The sequence below is a fragment of the Thalassophryne amazonica genome, chromosome 7 (assembly GCF_902500255.1).
Source record: "Thalassophryne amazonica chromosome 7, fThaAma1.1, whole genome shotgun sequence".
Lineage (NCBI taxonomy): Eukaryota > Metazoa > Chordata > Actinopteri > Batrachoidiformes > Batrachoididae > Thalassophryne > Thalassophryne amazonica.
In genome coordinates this window covers 11,539,194-11,564,479 of record NC_047109.1, presented here as the reverse complement: position 1 = coordinate 11,564,479, position 25,286 = coordinate 11,539,194, and the positions used below count along the sequence as shown (strand labels likewise).

Genomic DNA, 25,286 nt, shown 5'->3' with positions numbered 1-25,286 from the left:
AGTTAGGAGTCCTTAGCAAATTAAAAGACATTTTGAACCTTTCAGCAACACTAAATTAAAGACCTGAGTAGTTGTACTATCACAGGTTATTCTCCAGTCTTGGCAACACCCATTTACAGAAGGGTGGACTGGGAAATACAGATGAAGTGTCTTGACTAAGAACACAGAAGAGTAGCATGACCAAGAATTGAACCCAGAACAGTTTTGTTGTACTGAATCACTGACAGGTTCTGCGCTGAAGTGTGGTCACCATGTGTGGTCATCATGGAAGATCATCAGAACTGTGATGACCCAAGCATTTGGACAGTCCAAGTCAAACTAAACCACAGAGGCATCCATGTGAAACATTTATCAGCTTTGATGGGAGAAAAGTATACAGTGTGATAATTTGCCATTTTAAAAGACAAAAAGGAACATGATTCCTAATGAGAAGGGGAGCCAAACTGAGTTACTGACCTATGTATGCTGAGTAGCATGAAAATATCTGTAAGATCTTTAACTATGAGCAGTGCTCAATGACATCCATCTGAACTGGCCCTGGTCCAGTTCATTCAATACCAGTTGTGAAATCCAGCGGTGTCTTGTAGCATGTACCATGTACATTTAATGTGCGCTGAACAAAACCAGAGAAAAAGCGAGACAGAGTGAAATGTTTCATTGGCAAATGCGACTGAAAGGATACGGGTTTGGAGATTTGAGTCGGGCAGCCCCACATCCCCGCTATGATATCACCTTGCTCTCAGTGCTTTCTGGGGAAATGATCTGTGGTCAACTGGTGCTTTGTGTCTCTGTACATTTGCCTACACATTAACAGGCACCTTCCAAAAAACACGCAGGAAAGTCCCCCTTGATTAGTAGAAAACTGTAGCTAGGCTGAATGTGGTAACCAAACAACATAACACTCTCTTTACATCATACAAGTGCCAGGCAAGTGCTCAAACGGCCAATTGGAAGCAGGAACATCTAGTGAGTGCAATTGTTCTGAGGAGGCTTTGAACTGTTAAAAACTCAGAAAATGATTTTCTTCCAGTGGGTTATGATTTATTCTGTTAATTCCCTCAAGTGATTTCTGTGGGGAAATCAATAGCTCCAGTGGAAAACTATGATAACCAATAGGCACAGAAAAAGTCTGCCCCAGCCAGTATATAATGAAGCAGAACAAAACACTGCTGCGTATCAGTATTCCATATATCCAGCTCACCAGGTCATTCAATATTGTAATGGAATGTCTTAACAACCTCTCTCTGGACATTTAACTTGTTAACTTGCATTTTGTAATTGGCCACTTTAATGCATGATTGGTGTGCATGTTGTGAACTTCAGCACATCTCAAAGAGGGATGGCAGCCAGGACTATATATGGATGCTGAACAAGGCTTGAACATATACTCTTACTGTCATGAGCTACATAGTTTTCAGTGTTTTACTGTCAGTTACTCTAAGGCCAGTAGAAGTACAAAAATGCCGCTGTGAGATGAAATGTTGCAACTTGACACACACCTATCTTGGCTATAATTATTGTTTTTATTAAACAAGATGTTACAGTAATGATATAATACATACTACAGAGTTACAGAGATCAGGCATACATACGGTTAGATACATCCGCCATATATTTGTCAAGTTATACTATGGCTGATAATTTAAACAGGTCAAACATCGCACTGAACAAGAATATTTTAAGACAAACCCCAATTAGAGAATTTAATCAGTGGTCCTGCTCCATACAGCCAGGTACATAAGTATTTGGACAGTGACAATTTCTGTAATTTTCCATCTATCACAAAGCTGCAGCTCCCTCAGTGGATAAACAGCTGGCCTGCCATTATGCAGACCTGGGTGCAAATCCCGCTTATGCTATCTGTTTGTGCCTTGGACAAGCTGTTTAACCTGCATTGTCTCTGTGCACCCAGCTGTAAATGGGGATCTGCCTTGCCTGAGGGAGTCACGTGGGTCAGACTGGTGTCCCGTCGAGGGGTAGTCATAGACTCTCTATACCGGACTCGGCTGCAATGGAACCGAAATCAAACGATCAAGATGTGCTTGTAGTCTAGACATTTAGTTTTAATTCATGAGATTTTAGAAAAATATTGCAATAACCATTTAGAAATTGCACTTTTTACACAGTCTTCCACTTTCAGAGAGCGTAAGCAACTGGACAAACAAAATTTGCCACATGCCTTTTCTGACGCAAGTCCAGATCTACAAGGAGAATGTGCATGGACAGGTTTGAGCTATAACCTTCTTGCTGTGAGGTGAAAGTACAAACCATTGTGAAATCTTTACTTTCCCCAAAAGTATGACTTTGGGGATAAATTAATTTTTTTATTTCACTTCCTAAAATATAGCCTTGCAGAGCAGGTAGCTCAGTGGGATAAGAAGTTTGGCTACCATTTTACAGACCTGGGTTTGATCCCCAGTCATATCAAATGTCTGTGACCTTGGACAAGAAGCTTCAGCTGCATCGTCTCAGTCCACCCAGTTGTAATTGGGTACCGGCTTTGACTGGGGAAGTAACCTAAGATGGGCTGGTGTCCCATCCAGGGGGAGTCATACACTCTCATCCACATCACACTGCATTATCTGAAAATAATCATCAGCACGAATGGACATCAAAATCATATAGGGCGTAGTACTACTTCTAAAAGATACACAAATGCACTGACAACTGAAATGGCATATATATATATATATATATATATATATATATATATATATATATACACACACACAACCCCTGGCAAAAATTATGGAATCACCGGCCTCGGAGGATGTTCATTCAGTTGTTTAATTTTGTAGAAAAAAAGCAGATCACAGACATGACACAAATCTAAAGTCATTTCAAATGGCAACTTTCTGGCTTTAAGAAACACTATAAGAAATCAGGAAAAAAAATTGTGGCAGTCAGTAACGGTTACTTTTTTAGACCAAGCAGAGGGAAAAAAATATGGACTCAGTCAATTCTGAGGAAAAAATTATGGAATCACACTGTAAATTTTCATCCCCAAAACTAACACCTGCATCAAATCAGATCTGCTCGTTAGTCTGCATCTAAAAAGGAGTGATCACACCTTGGAGAGCTGTTGCACCAAGTGGACTGACATGAATCATGGCTCCAACATGAGAGATGTCAATTGAAACAAAGGAGAGGATTATCAAACTCTTAAAAGAGGGTAAATCATCACGCAATGTTGCAAAAGATGTTGGTTGTTCACAGTCAGCTGTGTCTAAACTCTGGACCAAATACAAACAACATGGGAAGGTTGTTAAAGGCAAACATACTGGTAGACCAAAGAAGACATCAAAGCGTCAAGACAGAAAACTTAAAGCAATATGTCTCAAAAATCGAAAATGCACAACAAAACAAATGAGGAACGAATGGGAGGAAACTGGAGTCAACGTCTGTGACCGAACTGTAAGAAACCGCCTCAAGGAAATGGGATCTACATACAGAAAAGCTAAACGAACGCCATCATTAACACCTAAACAGAAAAAAACAAGGTTACAATGGGCTAAGGAAAAGCAATCGTGGACTGTGGATGACTGGATTAAAGTCATATTCAGTGATGAATCTCGAATCAGCACTGGGCAAGGTGATGATGCTGGAACTTTTGTTTGGTGCTGTTCCAATGAGATTTATAAAGATGACTGCCTGAAGAGAACATGTAAATTTCCACAGTCATTGATGATATGGGGCTGCATGTCAGGTAAAGGCACTGGGGAGATGGCTGTCATTACATCATCAATAAATACACAAGTTTACGCTGATATTTTGGACACTTTTCTTATCCCATCAATTGAAAGGATGTTTGGGGATGATGAAATCATTTTTCAAGATAATAATGCATCTTGCCATAGAGCAAAAACTGTGAAAACATTCCTTGCAAAAAGACACATAGGGTCAATGTCATGGCCTGCAAATAGTCCGGATCTTAATCCAACTGAAAATCTTTGGTGGAAGTTGAAGAAAATGGTCTATGACAAGGCTCCAACCTGCAAAGCTGATCTGGCAACAGCAATCAGAGAAAGTTGGAGCCAGATTGATGAAGAGTACTGTTTGTCACTCATTAAGTCCATGCCTCAGAGACTGCAAGCTGTTATAAAAGCCAGAGGTGGTGCAACAAAATACTAGTGATGTGTTGGAGCGTTCTTTTGTTTTTCATGATTCCATAATTTTTTCCTCAGAATTGAGTGATTCCATATTTTTTTCCCTCTGCTTTGTCTAAAAAAAGTAACCGTTACTGACTGCCACAATTTTTTTCCCTGATTTTTTATAGTGTTTCTTAAAGCCAGAAAGTTGCCATTTGAATGACTTTAGTTTTGTGTCATGTCTGTAATCTGCTTTTTTTCTATGAAATTAAACAACTGAATGAACATCCTCCGAGGCTGGTGATTCCATAATTTTGCCAGGGGTTGTATATATATATAACTCAGCCACATGGGGTGTGCAGCCAGTACATTCTGAGTGCCGGTCCCAAGCCCGGATAAATGAGGAGGGTTGTCAGGAAGGGTATCTGGCATAAAACAAGCGTAAAACAAGCCAACCCAACTATGCAGACTAAGAATCAATTTCCATACCGGATCGGTCGAGGCCTGGGTTAACAACGTCCGCCACTGGTGCTGTTGCCCAACAGGGTGCCGGTGGAAATTGGGCTACTGCTGGGCGGAGACGATGAAGAAGAGGAGGAGAATGTTTCCACAAACAGTGGGAGAAGAAGAAAACTAGAAGGGGGGAAATGAGAGCGGGACTTTGAATGTTGGTAGTATGACTGGTAAAGGGAGAGAGCTGGCCTGATATATGGACAGGAGAAAGGTAGACATATTGTGTGTGCAATAGACCAAGTGGAAAGGCAGTAAGAGCAGGAGCATCGGCGGTGGGTACAAGTTGTTGTACCATGGTGAGGGCAGGAAGAGAAATGGTGTTGGGGTCATGTTAAAGGAAGAGTATGTTAAAAGTGTGTTGGAGGGTAAGTGAGTGTCTGACAGGGTGATGAGTGTGAAGTTGGAAATTGAAGGGCTGATGATGAATATCATCAGTGCATATGCCCCACAGGTAGGTTGTGAGATGAAGGCGAAAGAAGATTTCTGGAGTGTGTTAGATGAGGTGGTGGAGAGTGTGCCCAAGCATGAAAGAGTGGTGATAGGAGCGGACTTCAATGGGCATGTTGGTGAAGGGAACAGAGGTGATGAGGAAGTAATGGGTTGTTTGCAGTGGTGATGGACAGGTTGACGGATGAGATCAGACAGGAGTCCCCATGGACTATGATGTTTGCAGATGACACTGTGATCTGTAGTGAGAGTAGAGAGCAAGTTGAGTGTAGTCTGGAGAGGTGGAGATATGCTTTGGAGAGAAGGGGAATGAAAGTCAGTAGAAGCAAGACTGCGTACATGTGTGTGAATGAGAGGGAGCCCAGTGGAATAGTGCAGTTACAAGGAGTAGAAGTGGTAAAAGTAGATGAGTTTTAATATTTGGGGTCAACTGTTCAAAGTAATGAAGAATGTGGTAAAGAGGTGAAGAAGAGAGTGCAGGCAGGGTGGAGTGGATGGAGAAAGGTGGCAGGAGTGATTTGTGACCTAAGAATGTCAGCAAGAGTGAAGGGGAAAGTTTACAAGACAGTAGTGAGACCAACTATGTTGTACGGCTTAGAGACAGTGGCACTAACAAAAAGACAGGAGGTACAGCTGGAGGTGGCAGAGCTGAAGATGTTGAGATTCTCTTTGGGAGTGACGAGAATGGACAAGATTAGGATGAACATATCAGAGGGACAGCTCAGTGGGACGGTTTTGGAGACAAAGTCAGAGATGCAAGATGAGATGGTTTGGACATGAGCAGAGGAGGGACCCAGGTTATATAGGGAAAAGGATGCTGAGAATGGAGCCACCAGGCAGGAGGAGAAGAGGGAGGCCAAAGAGGAGGTTTATGGATGTGCTGAGGAGGACAATGCAGGTGGTTGGTGTGACAGAGGAAGATACAGAGGACAGGGTGAGATGGAAACGATTGATCTGCTGTGGCGACCACTAATGGGAACAGCCGAAAGACAAAGAAGGATATATATATATATATATATATAATATACAGAGTATCACTATAACTCATACATATATATAAAATAGTTATATATCAGAAAATACATATATAAATAACATAGCGTATCGATATACTTCATATCAGGTCAAAGAGAGAGAAGAGAGAATTCCAAAGCTGTACAAAGCAGAGAGAAAATAAAACGTAATGTTGATGTAAATTGTCATATTAACACAAGAACATGACATCTCCACCCCAAACCATATTTACACATGTACAAACTGCAGAGCTGTATTTGTGGCTAGTCAAAGTTGACAACAACGAGGGGCCTAAAAAGGCTTAAGGCTTAAAGAAATGCCTGGGCAAACTCAGTAAGAGGCCTGGCATTCACAATACTTCCTGAGAAGTGGGCCAAATCATTCGATGGAAGCCCAGAGGCAGGATAACCCCCACAGTCCTCAGGGTATCAGCACCCTAGGTGAAGTTCGGTTTTGCATTGACCCTCCAACAGGCTCTAGCCAGGAGCCAAGCCAGTCACAGGTAGCAGCAATCTCCAGTTTGAAACTCAGCCAGCAACAGCCAACAGCAGTCTATAACTCAAGCACCAGTTTCTGGGCCGGACCCAAGACAGGCACAGCTGACAGCATTGATTAGCACAGAGTCTAACCAACATCTAAAGACAGTGACAAATACTGAGCCAAGCCAGCTGCAGCTAGCAAAATAGAGGAGGATGGTGGGAAGAAAACCTCAGATCCTGTTGCCCAAATCTAGTCAGGGGGATTGGGAGGCCACTGATTCCATCCGGTACTCCGACTTGAACACAGAAAGGTCCGGTTGAAAGAAAACGGGAGAACATGGAAGCCACCATTTACAGCTATGGTGCACAAAGGTTGGGAGTATGAGCAGAGTACAAGCGGCAGCAGAATGACTTGTTGAGCCGCCAACCAAAGTACAGGAGACAATGGGAAATTGACAACTTGGCGAAAGAGAGAAGACAATTGAGAAAGCAATGGAGGAAGGCCTCTGATCAGGAAAGAGTGGGACTTGAAGCTCTGCAGGCTCAGATAAAGCTACGGCTGACAAAGCTACAAAGAGCAGAGCATCTCGGGTGGCAACGCAAGAGGAAAGAACAAACAAGAACCCTTTTCTATTGTAATCCCTACGGCTTTGTCAAAGGTCTTCTCGACCAAGAGAAGAGCGGGAGCTTTAAAGTGTCTATAAAAGACCTGGAGGAACACCTGAAGACAACCTACTCAGATGGTCAGAGAAATGAGACATTTACCATCCCGAGAGATATGCCACCAATTGATGCACCTGAGCACCAAATGGATATAAGCCTTCTCAAATGGAGTGAGGTGCAGAAGGTTGTTAAACATGCAAGATCAGCATCAGCACCCGGACCAAACGGTATCCTATACAGGTGCTACAAGAACACCCCTAGTGCCCTCAAGTATCTTTGGAAACTGATGAGGGTCACCTGGCAGAAGGGAGTGATACCAAAGGCACGGCGAAGAGCAGGTGGCAGCCTGATCCCAAAAGAGAGGAATTCTTCATCCATCAGCCAGTTCCGCCAGATTAACCTTGTTGAATGTAGAGGGGAAGGTCTTCTTCAGTATTCTTGCTCAAAGACTGTCCTCTTTCCTGCAAAGTACAACTTCATTGATACATCAGTGCAGAAGGCCGGATCCAGGGGTTCTCCAGGTACCTGGAGCATGCCAATATCATCTGGCATCAAATACAAGTAGCCAAAAAGAAACAGAGTGACCTACATGTGATTTTCCTTGACCTGGCAAATGCCTTTGGCTTAGTCCCACACAAATCTTGTGGACAGCATTCAACTACTTAATGTTCCAACTGATATCACAAGACTGGTCAAGAGCTACTTTCAAGACCTCCAGTTCTGTTTAACAACTAACAAACACCACCAACCGATTGGCAACATCTGTAAATTGCCATTATGGCAGGCTGCACATTTCCCCGCTCATGTTTGTGATGGCAATGGAGCTGATAAAAGTGCATCTCGATGGGTGCTCAGAGGTGAGTGGACCAAGAATGGCTTGTGTCTCCTGCCAATTAGAGCCTACATGGATGATATGACCCTCATTGTGGCAACAAAACCATGCGCTAGACACCTGCTGCAGAAATTGCAGGAAAGCATCCAGTGGGCACAAATGGAGTTTAAGCCAATTAAGTCATGCAGCATTTCCATCATTAAGGGCAAACTAGAAGGTGAGCGTTTCTACAACAAAGAGGAGCCAATTCCAACAGTCCTTGAGAAGCCATCAAGAGCCATTGAACGATGTATAATGCAGATCTCAGAGACACCCAGCAGCTTGAACAACTCCGGCAGGATACGGCTAATGGCCTCAAGCAGATCAACAAGACTGCCCTACCAGGGAAACTGAAGCTGTAGTGTTTCCAGTTCGGCCTGCTACCAAAACTGTTGTGGCCATTAACCATGTACGAGGTCTCATTAAGCCATGCCAATCATCTGGAAGAATGGTGAGCTTGCATGGTAGGAAGTAGCTTGGGCTTCCCAAATGCCTCAGCAGCAGTGGACTCTACAGTGATGGAGTTCTGTCACGACCAATTTCTAGTGTTGTTGAAGAGTTCAAATGTGCCAAAGTGAGGTTGGACATGTCTCTCACTGACTCCCGGGATCCTGTGGTAAGAGCTGCCGCACCAACCTTAGTGACAGGAAAGGCCTGGACCCCAGCAACAGCAGTCACACAGGCCAAATCTGCTCTTCTACACACCGTGATGTGGTGGTCAGGTCCAACATTGGAACACTGACACCTCTCTGGGGAAAGGTGTCTCTAGTAGAACGTCGAAACACCTGCTGGTAGAGGAGGCACTAACGAGGTGGTCCAAGGCCGCAGAACAAACCAAAAGGCCATTGGACAAGGTGGGAGCGAGGGGGTCGAAAACAGGAAACTTACATGGGGTCAACTTTGGGAGAAGGGAAACCAACAGGCTGAGCTTTATTGTTTGAGCCACCTATGAAGTGCTGCCCTCTCCTGCAAATCTGCATCTATGGCTCAGAATGGAACCATCCTGCCCCATGTGTGCTACCCCAGCAAACCTTAAGCACATCCTGGTTGGCTGTAGGACCAGTCTCACTCAGGGCAGGTATACATGGAGACACAACCAGGTCCTCAGGTGTTTAGCAGAGAAGATTGAGTGCAAGCGGGTAGCCATTAAAACCCAACCCTGACACAAACAGGATGCCCGCTGCCGGCAACAATTGTTTGTCCGGGAGGGGGACAAGCGGCTTGCTAGCCCCTCAAACCCTGACCTGGGTCCACTACAGGCAACCAGAGACTGGCAGACGCAAGTTGATCTGGATCAGAAGCTTATTTTCCCCACTGAGATCACTACAACCACCTTGCGACCAGACCTTGTACTCTGGTCTGAGTCCTGCCGGCTTGCCTCTATCGTTGAACTAACACCCAATAATGCTGAGGTACACAACTGACTATGTGTCCCATTGGTAAAGCTTTGTACAGTCATCCCTGAAGGAAGTAGGTTTCAGAAGCGGTGAAAAAAGAGGGATATAGAACAGCTAGTCCTTTCAGTCGATCTGCAGCTCTCAGCACCTTATTATAATACTACTAATAATAATGCATTATATTTATATAGCGCTTTATGCAGTGCTAAAAGACACTTTGCAGAATAGAGAAAATAACAAAGAACAAAGCAACTTTATTATAGAAAAAAATACAAATAAACAAGAATATAAAATCAAACCTTCACTGTGCCCTGTGATGGAATCACTGCAATGACCGGTCGAAGATGGCGGCCGCATTTCTTGCACCTCAGTTACTAATGCGGCATCTACTCTTTATAATGTCTATGATTGTAAGATCCATTTATCGTTGTTGTGTTGTTACGCACACTCTCAAAAGGAACAGTGTGAATAAAGTGCCCAAAAAACCACAAATTCCATTCAATTCTATTTATTTATACAGTGACAAATCATATCATACGTCATCTCAAGACACTAACACACGAGTAAGGTTGAAACCTTACCCACCCCATGAGCAAGCAGACCTGCAACAGTGGTAAAGGAAGAAACCTCAAGCAGACCAAACTCAGTGGGGTGACCATTTGTTAATGCCACATTAACAAAATAGAACAACTGCCACAGAATAGTCAGAACATGCAATGATATATATGCAACACATACAGTCCAGCGTTCACAATGACGGATGGTTGAAAAGACAACCAGGAGGTGAAGATTATGCTGTGCTCCAATCATCTCGAAAGCTGTAAGTCATAAATGGTAATGACATCACATTTGATGTCAATGTGCTCTATTCTTCACACAGCACTGCAAGTCGGAAGATGGACCAAAATTTTGGAGTATAGAGTTCTCCAAAAAATATTCAGCCTACCTTATGGAAGAAGACAGACGGTACAGGCGTTACATTAGTGTTTTAATTTGCAGCTCAGTTTGTAAATGGACAGCATTCATCAAGTGCTTTCCATCTGTATCAAACGTTGAAAGTGCTTTACAATGATGACTTATATTCACACACACCAATGTCAGGGTGCTGCCATTCATACAAGGCTCTCAACTGCACAACGGGGAGCAACTGGGGATGATGGACACCTTATTGATTTTCTGATTTGGTAGGGGTTTGAGGATCCTCTAGTCTCAACCCAACCGCTTAACCAAGAGATCATCACTTGTAGCACCATGCAGACAGTCATTGTTAGCAACATCTAAAAGGTTAGCCAATATTAGTGTCAGCAGTTTATAATCAAGACATTCCGCAGCATTTCATGCATAAACATATTACAACATGTCCACAGAAACCAGTGGGACAATACTGGACGCATGATTTATGAAACTGGACACAAAAAAGACAGTGCTAAAAAAAATGAGTAAGTAGGGTTCATATGAGTTAATGAGTTGGAATTACAACTTCACAGTGTTCCTGGGAGGGCGTAACTGAGAAACTGCGACCTCCGAGTACAAATGCAACGCACCATTAGAGTCCTGATAAAATGGACTGGAATCAGTAAGTCTGAAATCACATCGATGTCAGATCAGTCACTGAATTCGGACATTCCAAAGGTTTCAAGGTGCGACTACCAGCACTACTTTAGATGAAAGCTTCAAAAATGCCATGGGCTGCCTTTGTCCTCTCCTGCCTGTCCTCTTGTGTGTTGTTTCTCTGTTTTTCCCACCAGGTGGCGCACTGCAGAGCCGAGGAACACCTGTGATTCTCAGCTCCTGATTCTGAGGGGTTACTTAAACCCTGGCTTTGAGCTCAGTCTTTGCCAGAATTTCATCTTCGCTTGCAGACCTCATTCTGATTGCTCCTTAGTCTGATGCGAGAACCGGAATTCTGAGCTTTCCGCAGGCTTTTTTCAAGGTAACCTGGCCCGCTCTATTCCCATAATCGAGTACTTTGGTGTTTCCAGACGCCTTCCTGGGCAGCTTCAATGCCGCAACGTCTCCTGGCTTCCACGCCACTACCTGCAAAACTACCACGTCACATTAGGAACTGCCTTCAGAGCGAGCTGCTCTGCTCCTGTCAGCTAAGTTCCTGTTTGTCTATGAGTTCCACTCTCACTCAGCTCCTGTCTGTGACTTCATCTGTTTATTCCAAGAAATGTATGAACTGTGAGCAGAACTACCAAGAACTTCCAAGTCATTCCTGAAGCCGAGTTCCAGCTACACTGAACTGCGTCATAAGACGTGCTGCTGCTTAATTGCTTTGCTGACCTCTGAACATTCCTGAACTGAGCCTCCGTACTAACGCTGAACATTCTGTTGTTGAGACTTCCAGTGTTACGAGTGCAAATCACTCACCATTGTCTCCTCGTGTCCTCAGAACATTCCTCCATCCTCGGCTCTGTTTGCGACCACCTGGCCCTGGTTCCTGTCCTGTCCTGGATTCCAACCAGTTCTCCATCTCCGAACCTGGTTCCTTTTGTACTGCAGCCCCCGGTTTTCCATTGCCTGGAGCAGGCCCTGTCTTCGCTCTGCAGGCTCCCTTGCAGGTTTCAGCATTATTTCCATTGTTGCACATTATTGTAATTAAATCTCTTTTTATTCACTCCTGTTCTCGTCATTGCTCCCAGCATTTGAGTCCATCGCCTGACCGGTCCGGTCCCATCCAGACCTCTAACCATAACAAAAAATAAACTATTAATGTTCAACAAAAGCTTGCAATATTAAAAAAAACGCCAAAAACGCACATGGCTGCTGCAGATATCACCACACAGGAGTAAGAAAGTCACATGGGATTTGTTAGACACACCCCACACCCATTTCATCAACAAAATAATAACTTTCGCCTCAATTCAACAATCCTAACAAACTGTCAAAGAAGTACGCCGCCGCCATTACAGTATAAATAAATGAGCATGGATTCATTTGCAAGTAAATGCCGATGTTATAATTCCAATAATAACCTCATGACATCTTCTGAAGGTCATCTGAGGAGCGGCTCCGGTGGCAGTCCAGTTGGCTGGCTGTCTCTTTGGACCCCAAACCAGTCTTACGTGTTTACTCCCCTCGCACCCCTGTGAATGGCAGCTTGAACATGTGTTGACTCCAACTGGCAAACAACCCGCACATCTCTCCTCTGTTTATCCAAGTAGATGACTGAAGACTGAAAAATAAAACGTCTGCTTCAGTGATTACAATCCCCCTTAGAGTCCCCTGAGAAATTTATACGCCGGCAATAAACTCGCAACAAAAATGAACCTTGTCATATATCTGGATGTTTATTTGGAGTCACGTTAAAACAACCACATTAGAGCCAAAATGCCAAATGACAATTTAGCAAAAAGATGGAAGGGGAAAAAAGTAAAAAAAAAAAAAATAAAAAAAATCAAGAAAAAAAAAATAGTCTTTCTGTGTACCCGCTCCAAAAAGGGAAAAATGAGCTGGGCCATTTCAATTCATTTCTTACAACAACACAATTTATTTCCTGAGGCAAACATTAATCTGCTTGAAAACCTTCTCCCCCGTCATAGCTGATGAGATTAAGGCTCATCAAGACACAATGGTTATTTCTCAGCTACAGTCACATCAGCTTTAGTCTTCAGTAAATCATTATGGCTTATTGATTCTACAGAAACTAAACAGCTGGATCAGATGTTCTGGAGTAAACATGCAGCAATTACAAAAAGATTCCTTAAAAATCCATCAGATGACTTGCCGTCGCTAAATGGCTTTGGAGATGAAATGTATCCTGCTGACAAAAAAAAAAAAAAAAAAAAAGCACACGGCAAATTTATGTCCTGCTAAGAGTCAAAGAATAAACATCACAGAAAAATATGATAAACTAATAACCAAGTTGGTTTTGAGGCCCGACTGTGCCAGCGACAGTTTTACACAACACCTATAACAGAATCACAGCGTGTTCCACACATGGTAACCCAATTAATAAATCATATTTATAGAGTCTAATTCCAATCAAAACATGTTCAACATCAGCAGCTCCTCTCAAGAGATGACTCTGGGGAAAGCCGCAAAGGGAAAAATCTACTCAGACAACATATACTATTCCCGTTCCGTGTGTTAGTGCTGGTTAAGGTCGTTAAGTCCAACAACATTGGTCTGTCTGTAGGCAGGAAAGATTCACTGAATGTGAGATTGCAGAAAAATGCTGTGAACACTGCAGAATCAATGGATGTCATGATTGCAGCACCTGAGAAACTGAGTGAGGCGTTGAAGTGCCTGGGTATGGATCAAAACCAACATCCAGGCTTTCAAGGACTCCATGGAATCAACCATCAGAAGTGTATCTGTATGTGGTGAACATGCTAAACTTGTTGAAAGATGTGACTCAGGCCTCTGGGAACTCAGCCTACAAGGCTGAGAGACTTCTTATGGATTCATGAGGACAATGTTTGCTGGACAATATGTGCTGAGGCCAATATTTTTGCATAAGGAAGAAAGTCCAAGTTTCCAGTCTTAAAGTCCTTGGGGACCACCACATTAACTCTGTATCAAACAAACGGCTACTCGTGGAGACTCATGGGGCATACTACTTGCATTGGGAGGGAATATCAGCCACATCACTGTGGTCATGCTATGGACTTCACTAATCATAATCCATCAGGACTGTGCCTCAGTGCTGTGGACACTAGCAACTGGAAAAGGCCAAGGACGCCCACAAAGCACCTGGTTGTGGTAGATGGCTACTTCGGGAAGTGAAGATTGACTGTTGGACTTCCTCGGTAGTGCTAATCAGGACCCAGCACCAATCAGACCCACTGAACTAATAACTGCTAACAGTCACAGTCTTTCAATACCCTACATTTAGGCAACCGTTGCAGAATTCCCCTTGTACAACTTGGCTTCTACCTTATTATGCCCTGCTACAGGTACCTTTTTGGGATTTCAGATTTTGCTTTTTACCTTTGTATTTGGTCTACCAATAGCTAGCTTAGCCAGCAATGCAATTACGTTTGTCATTATTCCAACCTTTGCTGTAATCTCCAATGTTTTGCATATGGGTCCAACATTGTTATAAAGTTAATGATAAGAGATAAGCAAAAACACCAAGTATCTGCAAATCAAGTATCGACAACCCTGGAGAATACACAGAATTATCATGGTCTTCATCATCCTCCATTTCATCACAGGAAGTACAACAATAAATGAGGTGACACTGAGTGCGAGTCTGAAAATGTAAATCAAGTATTACCACAATCCAGAAACCCCAGAAGACTGGGGGAGTTGACATTTTTCATTCATCAAGTCACTGCATACAGAGAAACTCAGATAACTCCAGGAAAGCTGTGTTATCATGCAACAAGGAGGTAAGAGAGTTGAAGATGGAGGAAATACTAATACTTAATTTGATACTTACCAATGTTTAATACTTACCAATGTTAAATTCAGTTTGCAGGGGAGAAATATGGATTAGAAGGATCTTAACTAAGACTCAGTGTATACAGTGTGTCGAACTGCATAATGCAAACCAAAAATGACATGCCATATACAAATACGTCTAACACTAAACAGTTCATTGGCCACCCATCTTAAGGCCAGATGTTCTGTCTACTTAACATTTCACACTCTATGTCTATACATACGTGTGTGTGTTGCCAGATCATGTGAAAAAGCAACACTCTGATAAACAAAAGGACACAAGCGCAACAATCAAGAAGACTAACAGATAAAAGTTCCAAACAGGCCTTGAGGCCCATTGATGCTCGTGTTTATTCCCAAATACGTAGTGAGAAGCAAATGAGAGTTGACAACTATAGTGGACAGGAAGCCGGTGCACTGCACATTACTTCCCCAGCTAAGATTATTGCTCATTTATAGTCAGGCTGCAACTAATGCCTACTTTTGTAACCATTTTTTTTCTTTGTTTTATTAGTTTAATCTACTGGTTAATTTACCATTAAATCATAACCATAAATTCTACAAATAACTTTTAACCTTACATTTACATATTTATTTAAAAAAATGTTTATTTTATGATTCCCAACATATGACAAAGGCTATAAAGTGCCAAAATATTAAAAAAGCATTCATAGGGGGAAAAAAATGAAGGGCAATGTTGCATACAGCTTTGCCTGTTCTTGAGACAAAAAAAAGGGACCAATAATTATTAACAATTGCAACCAACAATATTTTATATTATCAATTCACCTGTTGATCATTTTCTGGATTTATCTATTACTTGTTTGTTCCACAGAATGTCTGAAAATAGTGAAAAATATCGATCAGTGTTTCTCAAAGTCCAAGATGGCGTCTTAAAAATGTTCAATAAACAAGAAAATATTCATATTTAAGAAGTTGAAATCAGAGAATTGGCGCATTAATAATAATAAAAAAAACTGTTGGGATGGTGTAGTGACACGGACCCACAACAGGGAGCGTTAATGAATGGACAATGGATAAGCCAAAAAGTAACAATTTAATGTTGTGAATCGCACAATGAAATACAATGACAGAGAATGTGGATCGTCAATCATACACAAGGTGAAGTGTGGGCAGGCTCGAAGATAGAAGACGTCTGGCAAGAGAAGAGCCGGATCCCACACAGCTTCCACCGCCAATGGATCTGAAGAACACCGGAGTCGCCAAGCCCTGCGCCCCAGGTGGCCACTGTCTTCAGCAGTCAGACCTGGTACTGCTGGCAGAAACAGAAACAGTTAATGGTGGGTGTGTGAATACACACCCAGTAATCTTTCAGTGCTTAATTCCTCCAGGAGAGAAAACCTCCACCTCCAGTAACACACTCGTACAGCTCCTGGAAAACCACTTATCTGGTTGGGGTGTGAGGCGAAGCCGTCGCAGTCCACACCAAACGCCAATGCAGCAGATAAGGACACGTCGCAGGAAAACGGCTGTAAATGAGATCAGACTTTTGTTTGTTAAGGATGCAGCAGAGAAGTTACCTGAGTGGTAGCTGATTTCTCGGCAGGGAGGTGGAGTTGCAGTCCGGCTTTTATGGAGGATGTGGTTGATGAGTGACAGCTGGTGTTGATGATGAGTGACAGCTGTCACTCCCAGTAGTTCCGACGCCCTCTCGTGCTTGAAGCCCGCACTCCAAGCAGGGCGCCATCTGGTGGTGGTGGGCCAGCAGTACCTCCTCTTCAGCGGCCCACACAACAAAAAACCTCAAAATGATTAATTACCAAAGCAGTAGCTGATTAAGTTAATAACTGATTAATTAATTGTGGCTGCCCCTTATCAATCCTGTGATGTTCACAGAAAGTATTTCAAGAGGTATTCAGGCACTGCAGGGTGTCCAGTTTGGTGAACTCTGAACTGTGGATAATGTGGTTCTGCTGGCTTTATCAGAGAGCGGCGTCCAACGTACCCTGGGCAGGTTTGAGGCCGAGTGTGAAGCGATGGGATGAGCATCAGCACTCCAAATCTGAGACCATGGTCATCTGTTCAAAAGGGCCAGGAGAAAGTTTTTGCTCCAAGTGGAGGACTTTAAGTATTTTGTGGTCTTGCTCACAAGTGGGGGTAAGTTGGAGTGTGAGATTGACAGAGTGATTGAGGCTGCATCTGATGTTTCATGGACAGTGTACTGGACCATCGTGTTGAAGAAAGAGCTGAACCAGAATGTGAGACTGTCGATTTACCAGTCAATTTACACTCCTATCCTCACCTATGGTCATGAACTTTGGACAATGCCTTGAAAGAACAAGGTCTTGGATATAAGCGGCAGAAATGACATTCCTCCACCGGATAGCTGGGCTTAAGCTATAAGACAGGGTGAGAAGCTTCACTATCTGGGAGCATCTGTAGTAGAGCCGATGCTTCTCCGCATTGAAAGGAGCCAGGTGAGGTGCTCGGCATCTGGTGCGGATGATACAGGTCGTTCCCCTAGGGAGGTCTTCCAGGCACATCCAACTGGCAGGAGGTCCCAGAGAAGACCTAGGATATGCCGGAGGAATTATATCTCCCAGATGACTTAAGAACACTTCAGGATTGCCCAGGAAGAGTTAGATAAAATGGTCATGGATAGGGAAGTATGGGAGGAGCTGCTTGGTGTACTGCCACCATGACCTGGGCCCTGATAAGCAGCGAAAAAAGAATGCATGAATGAGCTCTAATTTACTGGGTGGACTGGGAGAATGCAGATGAAGAATGTTGTCCGATGACAGAGTTAGGTCGCGTGATTGGGAATCAAACCGATGTCTCCAGACTTGTAGCATAACTTCTATCCCACTGAACTACCTCCTCAGAAAGCCATAAAAATGTGCAGGACAGAAAAACAGGGGGAAAAAACTGAGAAGTTGAGCGATGCAGGTCAGTGACACTTCCAGCTGGTCCACTCCCACTGGTTGATTGTAACTGATTTGGACATGTCCAGCGTGGCAGCCAAGGTACGAGTTTACCGATGACCCCTAATGAGCGAATATGTACTGTCAAGACGTGAGTAAGCAAAGATGCTGCTGTATGGAAAAGCTATTAAAGCAGATTGGATGAAACAGAAGGAAAAGCAGGAGGAAAAGGGAGTGTGACCTTTCAGCTGTGAGCTTTTATGAAAAAAGCAAAAAGGAAAAAACCTTAATAGGGGATTTTTTTTTTTTTTGGAGCTCCGAAATGTTAGAGGAGCATTTTTCCTATCAAAACTCCCGAAAAGTGGGAACGTCATCCACATGCAATGTTATTTACAGCTACAAGATGACTTCACCCAAAACAGGGACTCATCACTTCTGTGGGGACACATTTTCCAGGAATATAATGAACACAAGCATCCAACACTACCTGGTTTACTCTGAGCCATCAGGGCGGAGCCTCGGCAGAAATCACAGCGAGATTTCAGATTTTCAACAGGAGCTTAGCTTGGATGGGCCGTTGGCTCGCGTGACCTAATTATCTATAGGTGGACATAAGTGGGTGTCAGACTATATAAAAAATCTATAAATACACCATGTGAGCAATAAATGAAACCATTTCTGCAGCCGGTAAGGCTCTGTGTTGTGTCAGTGACAGCTTTAAATCAAAACTAGTGCTGTAGTCATCCTCCCCCAGTGTGACAGGAAGAACACATGTACACAGTGTCTGTATGCACAGATCCCACGTGCACTTTTCTGTGGTGAACGCAGAACGACACTGACGTTCACAAGCAGAATTACAGCACCGATGAAGACAACTGACGATGTGCCTTGCTGGTGGTCTCGACCTTCTTGCCACCTCCACCAACAACAACCCGTCCGTGCTCCTCTCTTCTGTTTGTCCAATCTGCCTCTCCTTAACCCCAAAGGCTTCAGAGTTTCCTACTTAAGAGGCAGCAAGGCAACGATTTGGAAAATTTAAGAAAGGACCACAGCGATGCTCCACATTGTGTGTGTACACACACACACACACGCAGGTGTGTTAAAATATGTGTGTGCTGATATGTATCCTGTGGATTTGTGAGAGTATTTTCACTGACTGTGTTTATTTTAGGTGTTGGGGGGGGGGGGGGGGGGGTGTCCCCAGAAAGTGGAAAACTGGCACAGAGGAACGTGCAGCTTTGCCAAACCACTCATCTACTCTGGGCATCCAGATCCCACAGATCCACAGTAACATGACCAGAAGAGAAAAACAGAGGACGACAAGCCAGGATATGTGATGTCCACTGAGGCGTGGGGTCACGTGGGTGTCAGCATGGGGTATTTCATTATGCAACAGTAGAATAACACTGGTCCATTACAAGGAAACAAGGTGAGACAAAGTATTTTCTTATTTCCACTAAAGAACTGAAAGAAGAAGAACTCCTCCACAGGCTTCTCAAGTTAAAATACATCTGCAAAATCGAAGCATACCCTTTGAAGTGAAAAACAGAGATGTCTGCAAATGATTCAGGATATGGCTGCTAAAATCTTGAAAGAAACTCGAGAATTTAAATATATTAATCCTGTACCGCGTTTTTGCATTGGCTGACTTGTAAGATTCTCAGTGTGCACCATCACTGAGGTGTGTCCCAGCCATACTGCATGTGCTGGACACATGCTGCAATCACAGAGGACTGATCTGCTGTGTGTACCAAAGGTTAAGCCATAAACGTATTTATATAAATTTGGTATGATGTATTTATTTTATTTTTTGTTTATCATTTTGTATTTTGATTATTGTTTTTTTTATTTATTTTATTATGAGTTTTGTTTTTGCTGTTGAAATTTAATTTTTATATATGACTGATATAGAATGGAAGGTGCTATAATATTATTATTAATATGCATATGTGATGGACATGAACGAGCAAAGCTCATCAGCATCTCACCACGTCATTGAGGTTCTTCAGACTTTATTTTGATTAAATACGTCAGGGGAGCATTAGCATGGCAAAAACCTTTGAGCTTTCGGGTGGGGCTCAACCTACCATCCCTGGTTCTCAAGACCAGACACCTAAGTGGCTCTACTCTCTCTTTTTTTTTTTAAAGATATTTAGGTGTACTTTAGTAAACACTAGTAGAGTTCCACCTTAGATTTGTAATGTATAATAGAAGATATACCTTACTGAATTTTCATATCAATATGATATACGATATGACTATGATTTGACAGAAAGTGCAGTAACAGTGAAAATTAAACATTCTTAAACACAACAGTAATAATACCAAACTCATTTTACACTCATCATAAGGTTAGGATACTGTGCCCTCCAAAAGTATTGGAACACTTGGAATTTCACACATTTGAATTTGTCATTTTAATGTCATTTTAAATTCAAGAAATACAAAATATAAAGAATTAAAATTTCTAAAATTATCTTCCTCAAACTCAAACTGTTAGCAAATCTCTAAAACTTCATAAAACCTGTAAATAATAATAAGTTTTATTGCCAGTTTTCTTTAGACAAGTCAGGGGATGGAAGCATGAACATTTCCAAGTCACTGAATATGTCTAGGATTTTATTTACATCAGTTATGAAGAAATACAAAAATGTCTTTCACCAAAACATCAAATCTAGGCTTTCATCTCAAATGTACTTTCTATCAAATTGTAGCTGAACTTTCAGGTCTTCTTTTTAAGAAAATCCTCCTCTACACCACTTCATCAGGAAACTGGATTTTATATTTTTAATTCATTTATATCAAGTTGTAGAGCTTTGCTTTCAGTTTGAGGTAAGGAAGATAATTTTCGAAAAAATGGATTTGAAATGGAATAAACAAATTAAAATGTGTAAAATACCAAGTGTTCCAATGCTTTTGAGGGCAACTGAGAAACAGTGAGGAGCAGCATCTTATCTTATCTTATCTCATATATAGTGCAGCAGATAAGAGAATATTTAGAGTGGAATCCTGCAAATGGTGATACAAACATTAAATTTGGCACAAATAATCCATAGACATTAGCGCTTTTAAAAAAACTGATTAGTCAATTGAATTTTCAATAGGCAGCCAGTTAGGGGTCAATTGAAGAATTACACAGGGGTCTAAATCAGGGGTGGGCAACTTGTTCCAGAAAGGGCCAAGAGGGTGCAGGTTTTCTTTGCAGCCACTGACTCCACCAGGTGATTTCACTGATTAATATCACTTTGAGCAAATGGAATCAGTTAATCATTAATGCATATATCATGGACATAAATGCTTCAGGGGAGCATTAGCATGTATCTAACAACAATAAGCCACCCGAATTAAAGGGGAAATGCTGCTTTTAACAACCTGGACCTCATTTCTAACATAAAATACGGTCGTTTACTCACCAATATAAGTTTGGTGTCAATAGAAGTTCATAGTTCAAATGACGTGTTCAGTTCAAATCTGGAGCAAATATTTTTCTTCTTCTACTAAGGTGGGTTAGAACTTTTTGTGGTACACAGCACAAACTACTGGACAGGAGGAACCTAGCAGTCAATGTGACTCACTGATTTGAAAATGCAGCTCTTTCAACCAGACGTGTGGTGCTGTGACATGTCAATCATCTGTGTCCAATCAGAGTTCAGGAGCGTCCAGTGAAGCCTCCACTCTAGCTCCACCCATGCCAGGAAGTGTTTGACATTTGAACATTTCCCATTTCACTGTGACGGATAAATTGGCACTTCCTGTTTGAGTGTGAAAAATTCATTAATTCATTTTCTTAACAAACAGAAATGGCCGTGGTGGTGGCCAAACCAAGGCTTTGGAAATGAGGCCGTTATAAAAGCAGAAATTAAACTCATTTCAAGATGTGTCAAACGTCAACCACACCTGCTCCTAATTTTCAATACTAGTGCAGTGCCCGTAGGAAGTTTGTATTCCTATAGAAAATTAGGACTTTAAGTAGATTTTTCATGGACGGTCATATGAGGCTGTGTTTGAAGGTGGGTTGTACAAAGAGGTGTACTTACTCTGACATAGTTTTAACAGACAAAGTGTACATTTGTAAAGACATGGTTGACATCGAGGTAAAAAGAGACATGCAAATACAGTTATTTTAAGGGAAAAGATTGACATTCATCCAACATGGTCAGACAAATATACACACATAGAGATATAGGAAGGAATAAACACAGTTAGTGTACATGAAGCACCAACATATGGATATGAATACAGTAGCTATTGACAATGTGAGTCAGGGACATTTAGGTTTGTTTTGAAATGTGTGGATTGACTGATAACTGTGCTTTCATATATTTTGGCTTTTAGCAAGGACAGTGTAGGTAGTTGAACCCCATTCCACTAATGTGAAAGTACCACTACCAGTGCATTTTGTTTTTTTGGCCATTGGGGAAAAGCAAAAGCAGTAATGTAACAGCATGATTTTTAAAAGTGTTTTTGAAGGACCAATCTGTTTAGATGTGTTTTCTTTGACATAAAATAAAGGGTATGTATGGTGGAATAGAGCCGGAGACAGTGCAGCATGCCCTCGTGTATTGCAATAAATATTCCAGAAAAAGGCAAGAGCTTCTCTCAGAATTTAGAAGAATAGGCCTGGAAGAAGTTTCTGTAGGAAGTATTTTAGACATAAGGTCAAGTGGGAAGGGGAAGTGTTGGCTTTTTAAATACTTGAAAGACACTGGACTCCTTGAAAGGATTTAGTACTGCTATAATGGATTGATGCAGAAGGTGGCAGCAACGCAAAGTAAGGATGCCGGCTGCCATTAAACGCCATAGAAGAAAGGTGTGCTTGATTTGTTTGCATTTCTGCCTTTACAAAATGCCACAAATTAGTAAATAAATAAATAAATAAAAGTACTTAATCAACTCGTATTTGCAGTCAGTCTGGGTAAATCGTGGGACTCACTGATTGTGAGATAATGTTAGTCGATTAAATTGGTGCATTAAACACCATAGAAGAGAGGGAGCGTTTGATTTTATTCACTGGGATGTTTTGAGAAGGAGCAGGCCAACCCTGTAATCAAAATAAAGGCTTTGAAAATGAATTTCCATATTTGCATAGTAAAGGATGCACATCATCATGCCATGCGCAAGCCACATCCGAAAGCTGAAGGTGATCTGAACAATAGTCAGAGAGATATGTGAGCCACAACACAGGTGCTTCTTGCTTTATAGATAGATAGATGTGTGTGATAATAAGATTTTTCCATGCAACATGCCCAGGCATGTCCAGTAGACAGAAGTGTCCAACAGGTGGCAGGCTGGGTTATGGTAAATCACATAACCAAACAAAAGTAGCTTTTTGAATTGTTCTGGTGCATCGAAGTTCACAGACTGTTCATGTTACTCCATTTGAAAGTGAAAACACCTCTTGGGGTCGGTCAAACCCACCTGTCACAGTCTTCGTTTTGACAGGGCTGCTGGCGTAGTCTGAAGCCTGATTGGATGCCTGTCTGGCCAATGGTGTGCTCCCTACAGACACCTCATCATCTCTTCTCTTCGCCAAAGGACCTGGAACTGGAACCAGAATCTGCAAAGACATCACAGTGTGACTGAACACAGATGTGAGAAAAATATTGGGGGAGCAACACAATTTCAAAGTAAAAGTAGAATCAAGGATGCAACAGCTGACAATGCTAAAAGAAATGACACATTTTAAAACATCCACACAAATTGACTAGTGTAAACAGTAACTCAGAGACTGGCCCTCAGGACCCAGTGAGTGACGGCTCTAAAATCACTGGGGACCCAACCCAGGGTGTGCAGGAAGCAGGTGCCCTATGTGGTCATGTATCCAAGCCCCTGACTTGTCCAGGAGGGAACCCAGCTGGGCCTGTCAGTATCTCGTATGTGGGGAACTCAGAGCTGGAAGGAAGTGCTGCAACTGAGGCTTCGGCTTGAGATGTTGGTAACCCTGACAGCAATTCCGAAGGGGATGATGCCCATCCATTGTCGGAGGGTGGAAGGACTCACTCCGGAGGACAGTTTTGCCTCCTCTTCAGGGCGGCAGAAAAAGAAAAGAATGCAAAAAATGTAGGAAAAAGAAAGGGCAAGGGACTGGGGATGGCGTGTCAGCACCTGCCTCTTTGGAGGCGGGAGCCGACCATGCTCCACACTTCCTGGTACCTAGCGGGGCACCCCTGATAAAGCTGTTATGTCAGGCTCTTGACGCTATGCCAGGGAGTGTTCAGCAGCCCACAAAGAAACAAACAAGAGCTCCCATGCAGGTTGTTAGCTATTCTGGTGATGACCAGCAAATACCTCTTATTACTGCCTACTAATGCTGCACATTAGGGCTGATCTGGTAAACCTGCTAGATGGCGTGGCCCCTGAAGAGGAAGAACCCCGGTTTAGTGAGGCTGGACTTGTGCAGGGGACCTTTCGGATAACCTATACTAACAAGTACTCACTGCACTGCCTCATGAGAACTGTTCTGGCAGTTCCTGAGTGGGAGGGCCACGCCTTCAAAGCTAAGAGGGTTCAAGACCATCCAACACTCAAGAGAGTTTCTATATTCATTACTGGTCCCCTGCAGGAGTCCGAGATTGTTTTGCAGAGACCCCAGAGGCAGAATCCAGGCCTTTGTGAGGTGGTCTGGTGAGTCCTCCACACACCAACCCCAAGACGGTAGGCAATTTCTGTAGCTTGGGGTGGATGAGGACTCCCTGACATGTCTTGAGGAACTGGAGAATAGACCCTACTTTGAGCTGAGCCGTCTGACTTTCAAAGTCAGTGGCAAAGCCGTTAGTAGGGTATAAGATAACAAATATGATGGTCTTGCCAAAATGGTAGAGACAGTCATAAATGTTATCCAGAATCATTTCCATCACTGTAAGGAGGTGAGTGCTGTTTTTTGTGCTTGTCTCAGCAGGATGCATACAGCTATAGCCCTAATCCCAGGGTTTTTAGGGATTGCGTAAAAGGCATGGGTTAACCAGGGGTTCACCCATACAGGAGGTATGGCTTATGCATGGAGAAGCCCAAAACATCAATAGCACTTAGAAAAAGAGTAAGATTGACAGCACTGCCAGAACGGATATCTTCAGATACAGTTGCAGTTCAAGTAAATGTTAACTGGAATGGTGAGGACAAGGCTATGGTCATTGCATCTGTCTACCTCCCATTTGACTCACCAGATCCCCTACCATCCAGGGAAATGGTTAGTATTGTTAACTATTGCTAAGATAAACATCTCACATCCCTGCTTGGTTGTGATGCCATAGCTCACCACATAGGCTGGGGGAGCTCAAATACAAATCCTAGGGGTAGGGCTTCACTACAATTTGTGCTGGCCAATAATCTAATTTCTGGTGGCCAATAATAATAATTGCATTTAATCAGGGAAATTAACCAAATTTCTATGTTTCTAACAGAGAGGATGATGTTACAGTAGGTTCTATGGACCTAATAGATACAGTCAGTAACTGCTCTGTTTCCAAGGAGGAGTCAATGTCAGACCATCGACAACTCCGATTCACATTGAAGGCAGGAATTACAGAACTAGTAACATAGAA

The 25,286-nt window shown here is 42.6% G+C and overlaps 1 protein-coding gene across 1 annotated transcript in view; it reads right to left on the bottom strand.

The window, feature by feature from the left end:
- The window catches only part of LOC117513625 (vacuolar protein sorting-associated protein 13B-like), a 1,146,044-nt gene that overhangs the window by 703,553 nt on the left and 417,205 nt on the right, over positions 1–25,286 (bottom strand). Inside the window, 1 exon segment of the mRNA XM_034173849.1 lies at positions 23,164–23,302. Coding sequence (XP_034029740.1) covers positions 23,164–23,302 — 139 coding nt within the window.